The sequence below is a fragment of the Cryptotermes secundus genome, unplaced genomic scaffold (assembly GCF_002891405.2).
Source record: "Cryptotermes secundus unplaced genomic scaffold, Csec_1.0 scaffold4304, whole genome shotgun sequence".
Taxonomy (NCBI): Eukaryota; Metazoa; Arthropoda; class Insecta; order Blattodea; family Kalotermitidae; genus Cryptotermes; species Cryptotermes secundus.
In genome coordinates this window covers 4700-12192 of record NW_019718050.1, presented here as the reverse complement: position 1 = coordinate 12192, position 7493 = coordinate 4700, and the positions used below count along the sequence as shown (strand labels likewise).

The following is a 7493-nucleotide window of genomic DNA, read 5'->3' as shown; positions in this document are numbered from 1 at the left end:
AAGAGACAGAGACTTCTACAAATTAGAAGCCAGACGGGCAGCAAAGACTAGGGTCGCCCAGACCAAAGTCATAGACGCCCTGAAATTGAAAGTAGAGGATCTCCACGTCCAGTGCAAAAAGAGTTCGCTACTGGAAGAGCAATTAAGCGTCGCAGAGCAGCAGTGGGACAAGATGAGGAAAGAGAGGAACGCTTTCATACTGAGGGCCCAAAAAGCAGAACGCAGTAGGGCGAACATACAGATGGAGAGGGATGCTCTCAAACTCGAAGTAAAAAATCTTAGATCCAAGATTAACGATGTACATGAAAACGTTACTAAACGTTACAAGTGAAGAATGCGACAACATCGTAAAACGAGAGATTCTTCAATTCTCGAAGTCCACCAGATGGGAATGGATATAGAGCCCACAGAGGACTCCGACGAAACTGCCCTACTGGAAGAGCAATTAAAAGTTCTAAGAGAAGATTACGACAAAAGCGCGAAAAACTTTCTTCAATTCTCCAAGTCCAACAGATGGGAACGGATATAGAGCCCACAGAGGACTTGGACGATTCTGCTCTACTGGAAGAGCAATTCAACGTCTTAAGAGAAGTCTACGACAACATCACAAAAGAGATTCTTCAGTTCTTGAAGTCCAACATAAAAATTTGCGTACTCTTTTTAATACTGGAGTCCAAAGTACGGCAGCGGATACAGAGGCCGTAGAAGGAATAGGGTCGCCCTGGAGATTATCATTATTTTGAACATTTTATATGGATTATATAAGTCATTTAATTTGAATTGTTAATTTGTATTGCTCCTTATGCATTGTAATGCTTTTTCTAATATAGTACATCCTCTGATTGTATATGACTGAAACATGTGAAGGTTTTCTTAAAATGTAATAGATATAATGAAATAAAATTCAATTACTTGAGTGCACTGCATTTAATTGCTCTTCGGCAGACCAGATTATGACGGAGACTGCGCCTCTGGTCATCATCCCAGTAGTCTCCTTGATGACGGCGATGCCAATAATAGGCACATCGACATTGGAGATGTGCATGACGAGACTGGGATACAGAACAAGGCCATTATCTAAATCTTCGCGAGAATGATGTCATCAGACTCAGGTTCCTGGTAGAGAAGTCTGATTGCATACCTTATTGTAATGCAGTTGGTACGTGGTACGTACTGGATACGCAACTGTAACAACCAGGGCCCGGATTCTGATGTCATGTGATCTTTTTTTCTTTGTATCCTATGCGAAGCTCTTAAACATATAAATCTCGGAAATGAGCTGCTGGTTACAGAAATGTAAATTTTATAGGTAATTTTTTGACATTTTTATGTTTAAGGCCATTTTTTTCATATTTTGGTAAATTTTTGGACTTTTAAGGGTATTTCTTGTGATTTTCGGCCATTTTAGGGAATTTTTCTTCATATTTTTTTCCGAAATGTGAATAACATGGAAGCGAAGTGTTCTTTGTCTTCTACTTTTGGTCATTTTTCTGGAATTCGTCAGTCATTCTATAGGTCATTTTTTAATATTTTCAGGTCATCAAAATCCGGGCCCTACTAATAACATATGAAAGAAGGTCTTGAAAGTTTTAAGTTCCTTACTTTTACTGAGTGTCCGCGGGTCATTTACAGTCCCGTTGGTTACAATTACAGCTTCCGCGTAAGCAATGTGTCACTGTGTATCTCAGATCTAGGTTTATTGCGGTGAAATATTGCTGAATTGTTTGTTATAGGTACCTATTAATAGCTCTTCAGTCTGTGATTCTCCCTAAATGTCAAGAGACCACTTTCCACACTCATAGAGAAACACAGGTAAAATTGTAGTATTGTATATTTGATTTTTATATTTTAGACTGAAGGTGAGAAAACAGAAGTTCTTGGGCTAAAGATAGCATTACCCGAGTTCAATAACATCTTAATTTCCTCCTGAATCAAGATTTTATATGTTATAGTCATTTCCAAATATCTGAACGGTGCCACAATTTTTAAAACATTTGTTACCTATCTTTATGTTCTGAATTGCCCTGCATTCTGGTGACGAGACAGCAACATATACTTAATTGTCTCTGTGTTTATTTCTAGACAAACCTCCTTACAAACGTCAATAAAAGTTGCTGCGTTTTTCTTTATGGTATATATATTATCAACCAGTAGATTCACATCATCGGCGTAGACCAACAGCTGATGTGTCCCGTTTAATTTCAGTCCCACCTGGCTTTCCTAGGCCTTACTAAAGACACATTCTAAAGCAAAGTTAAAAAGAGTGGCGGTAAAGCATCTTCTTGTTTTAGACCATTCTGGATAAGAATATTACCAGACAAATATTTACCCATAGAGACTTTTAATATAAGTTTCGTTTACACGCATTTTAATCGCCTAACTAGGCACAAGAACCACGTGAAATTTGAAAAAATCAATTAAAGAACAGAAAATAAATTTAACGTTTCAATAATATAAAAGTACCTACACATAAACATATAGTGTAAATATGTTGTATTTTTTTTTCAGTGAATGTGTCATGTTGTATATCATATACTATTTCTTACTGAAAACTGTCACACACAACAATCAATAATACAGAAGTATTCTTTTTCTCTGTCGTCTGTGGCGACGGATTTAACGGCGATCGCTGCATAAAAATAAAATCATGTTCAGATCGACAACCTCTTGATGGACAGCAGAAAAGAGGGCACATAAGTCTACTTGAAATCCTTATTCTCATCATTGGATTCTGTGATACTGATAATAACTGTTGCTTTTAAAACGCAAATTCGTTCGACATTAAGATAACAATAAACGGAAGAAATAAAATGAGGGCGTAAATTTATGGCTGTCATAGCGGTTTTTCAGAAGTGCTGTACCATCTTCTATATGGCAATATTTCTTTTTCCGTTAGTCAACGGACAATGAACATTTACATGTTTCAATTATTACCAAGGTGTAAGCATGAAGCAAGCATAAATGTCACGTGAAGCAAATAGAATCAGAACTTCCACCACATACGATGCGGATTGCTCCCTTATATCTGAACCACGAAACATGCTACCACACCACTCACCTCTTTTCGCTTCCATGTTTTGGTGTATTATTTGAATTTGTTTTTGGCTTTCCTTTACTAAAATCGGGCATGATATAGTGCAGAATAGAGAAGCCTCGAAAGAGCTTCTTGATCGAGGATCCTTGGGATTCTTTTTTCACTGAGGTATTCATGGCATTCACTGCCGACTCCAATCTTTCCTGGCCGTCCAAATTCTGATTATCTGCAACATTTCGAATCACGGTGTAAGTAATAATATTTCAGTTTCTCCCTGTAATGAAGGACACCATAAACAATGAGCATTGCATCAGGGTAAGTGAATGATATCACACGCAATTTTGTGAATCGTAGACTCAGCACGACGCGATAAATCACCCGTTGCCAGTAAACACTTTTTCGCCGTGACGGAACAGCAGAGGAGCTGGGTTAGACAGTACTTCCCCGCTGTGACGTAACAACGGGCACTGCTTCGGCTACGGCAACAGGAAACACTATAAGAAGCCATCTGAGGACCGAGCGTGGCAGTGTGTGTTGAGAGAGAATTGTGGATGCCGACAGAAGACAGTGGTTAGCCAGCACGGAAAAACGAACAGTTTCATTGTCTAGTGAGTGTTGTTAACACGAAAGGAGCGACTGCGAAACGACTTGTTCAATATTTTGTGTTATAGTTAGGCTGCATTGTAGTTACGGCGTTGAGTAATAAACTGATGTCGCAAGAACACACTCATCCGAGTCTTGTTTCACGATACGCCATAAATGAAGTAGAGGTTCTCACATTAATGTTCTTCCTGGGATCATAATTCAAGGTGAAGGCTGATGAATCTGCTTTTCTAGTTCATGTCGAAGGCATACCTGAAACTAATACCATTCTAACTACATATTCAATTTATACAAGTGAAGCATTTGTTGTCGTGCGTTATGGACGTTACGAGAACATATTCGAATAAACTTTCTTTTTTCGTTCCTTCTGTAATATTCAACACCTCAATAATCTTACTCTCTTTTCATCCATTGTGTCCTGCTGAAATGTTATCAGTTTCGAAGTGGAAGATGGTAATATTCGAGGGTGCAAATGCATGAAGCCGAACGTAACACTCAGCGTAACACGTGTGCAACCTCTAACGTAACTCCCAATCAATTAACACTTAAGGCGTACTTTATATTAAAAGGTAAACGTAAATGAACTAATAAAGACTGGTCTATAAAAAATTGCATTTATCTATATAAATAAAGCAGTTATTTTTTGAAACAGTTAACCTAATCTTGTAGTAATTCGACGTAATTAACGATGGCTAAACCATAAGAAATGGATAGAACATATTGCGAATAAAATGCATTAATAAATATAATCTTCTCAGAAATGCAAAACCTCTTGGTCCATCTCGAGCAGGGGCGTATAGGCACCGCGGAACTGCAGCACCACCAATTTCCACTTGATATTATCGACAACATTTATATAATGAGTCCTTTTTTCTTTAATTCTTTCTTTATACTTGTACAATACAATATATAATCCTTAAGCTTAATGTCAGTAGCCAAATCTTTGTATGGAACTGTGAGTTCTGGTGCTGGTGGAAGTTTTTTTTTACTCCGAGTGTGTTGTGCTTAAAAAATATGAGTTAATTGTAGAATTAGATTATTATCCTGCTTCCAGCTATTCTATTTGATTCATTTTTCTGTTCTTATATTTAACAGAAAACTTTAACCATGGCCTTGCATCCCCGAGAAATAAGTTCTGTGACTGTAAGTGAACTTCAACAGCTTAAGTTTTCACAACCGTCTCTCCATGAGAAAGTTGCAATTAAGAAAAGAGGTCGTTTAACACCTGATATTCTAATATCTCAGCCAGGCATAAGTAAGAACAAGAACTATATTCATAGCTTTAATTCTGAATGGTACAAACGGAAAAGTTGGCTTTGCACTGTTTTGCTTCTCGTGTTTGCTGCTTGGGGGTGATGTAACGTGGACAAAAGATGGTTTTATAAATATAAACAAAATGAAAGAAAAAACTGAAAAGCATGAGAAGGCAAAGAAGCACGTTGATAATGTAGTTTCACTGCCACTTTTAGGAACCGTAAGTATTAAGGAGAAACTTAGTGAGGCGCATACAGAATATCAATCAATGAGCATAATATAAAGGTTAAAAAGAATGGATTTCATTTTTAAATGGATAGATTAAGCTTGAACTATAACAATTTAGGTTAAAGTAAGTAAAAAATGTTTGATTTTTGTTCTTTTGGGATTTTATCAAGTTTCTGGATAAATTTCCTTTTCATACATGTTTGTTTCCTTTTATACAATATTAAAAAAGCTACAAATCTTCTGCAGCAGCACTCCCACTAATTTTAGCTACGAGCCGCCACTGACTTCGAATAACATTTCAATACTCCGCTCCCCAATAATCGATTTAAAAAACTTTCAGTATCTCCTGGAATATCTAATCCGTTTCTAACTTCCATTTATATTTTTAGACGGCCGTGATATTAGACATTCACCCGTAGGGTGAGATCATCATATGTTTCAGATTGGAAGAAAAAGAAGAAGATACCTTTCTGCGGTTAAGAGAGAAATATTACGATATTTTGTTTGTGGGGAAGGGATATGCATACTCTCACATACGAGTATATGTGGAGCTGGTGAAGTTAGCCTCCATTCAACGGTAACTTTGCAGCGATTAATAATATCAGAGGTATGGAAATATGAACATACTCTACATGAAATACTTCAGTCCTCCCATTTTCCCCTGTATTTCAAATTAAGGTACTCTCCTGTTCACTAGGTTCTCGATAATAATCACTGTGATCCTTACCAAGTCTTAGAGTCCACTGTACATAACCAAACAAGACTGGGATCGCGAAATCTCCAATGAGTGAAGTGAATATCAAAGATAGTAAATGGAATGCGGGAATGCAATGCAACAGATGTGTGACGCGAATTCTATTATGGGGATAATAAGAATCACTGACTCGGTGTTAGATCCGACTTAATGTTGAAGAATGGAACACGGTTGTGGTTTCGGAAAGTAATTAATACACACCTCTTCTATGCATTTCGCTCTCTACTCCTGTATTCTCCCTTTTCCCGGGCGTTGAATTGATAACAGAAGTCTTCATTTTCTCTGTCATCTGTTGCGACGGATTTAACGGCGATCGCTGCATAAAAATAAAATCATGTTCAGATCAACAACCTCTTGATGGACAGCAGAAAAGAGGGCACATAAGTCTACTTGAAATCCTTATTCTCATCATTGGATTCTGTGATACTGATAATAACTGTTGCTTTTAAAACGCAAATTCGTTCGACATTAAGATAACAATAAACGGAAGAAATAAAATGAGGGCGTAAATTTATGGCTGTCATAGCGGTTTTTCAGAAGTGCTGTACCATCTTCTATATGGCAATATTACTTTTTCCGATAGTCAACGGACAATGAACATTTAAATGTTTCAATTATTACCAAGGTGTAAGCATGAAGCAAGCATAAATGTCGCGTGAAGCAAATAGAGACCAAGTTCCACACCCATACAGAACCGCAGGCAAAATGAAGGCATGTCGCATATTCAAGTCACGGATGGAGGAGACGTCCTCCAGGTTTCGAGGGAAGCTGCAAATATATTGAGTAAGCAGTGGCGGAGAGCCGACAAGGGTGGTCCTCCAGCTTGGGGGTTGAGCGTGGGGCTTAAATATCACCACAGTATAAAATAATTCAATTACGAAAAGAACATAGCGGAGGATCACGGGATTAAAAGTTTCTGAATAAGTTACTGAGGAGAATATTTGCATCGAAGGGTGTCGAAGTAGAGTTATTTAATGAGGAGCGTCATTACATTCGAAAAATGTAGGTACAGTGACTTAGTAGAGAGAAATTGATGAGCAGGATATGTAGCATGAATGTATGGTAATTTTTTGTAAGATAACCAGAAGGAGAGAACCCATTACGAAGACATAGACGAGAGGTGGCAGGAAATATTAAAATTAATCTAAGAGAGATAGCATGGGGTGGTCAGCCTTGGGTAGTGAGCAGTGAATATGCACAATTAATATTTTGGCTCAATGACATTTTGGAAAGTTCTTTAGTAACTGCGCAACTGGAGGCTTCTGAAGAACAGCTCAGCTCCATGGAGTTATTAAAACTATTAATTGTATTAATACTGTTATTATTAGACGAGCAGGGATTTCCATATATCTTACAGCGACAGGCTGCGTGCTGGACGGACATTCTCCAACCCGTCATAGAAGGATTTTTGTTTTCTCCACTGTATTCAAACCGAATCTTGAGCACGCCCAGCCTCCTACCAAAAGACCAACACCTGGGGCAAGACAGGAGAGGCCTGTACTTTTATCAACCATCTACTATTAATGGTGAGGCAAGAGGTTCTATTATTAAAATTATTATTGTTATTATTATTATTATTATTATTGTTGTTGTTAATATTATTATTGTTGTTGTTGTCAC

The 7493-nt window shown here is 37.6% G+C and overlaps 1 protein-coding gene and 1 long non-coding RNA gene across 2 annotated transcripts in view; one reads left to right on the top strand and one right to left on the bottom strand.

Moving 5' to 3' along the window:
* The window catches only part of LOC111865695 (cingulin), a 15987-nt gene extending 15070 nt beyond the window's left edge, over positions 1-917 (top strand). Inside the window, exon 2 of the mRNA XM_023853952.2 lies at positions 22-917. Coding sequence (XP_023709720.1) covers positions 22-331 — 310 coding nt within the window. The 3' untranslated portion in view covers positions 332-917. The remainder of the gene's footprint in view (positions 1-21) is intronic.
* Positions 918-3197: 2280 nt separating this feature from the next.
* LOC111865646 lies at positions 3198-6182 on the bottom strand. Its single transcript, XR_002843015.2, has 2 exons — positions 6075-6182; positions 3198-3260 (listed from the first exon to the last, which is right to left on the bottom strand). It is a non-coding gene; the product is annotated as an uncharacterized LOC111865646 (long non-coding RNA).
* Between the last annotated feature and the right edge of the window lie 1311 nt (positions 6183-7493).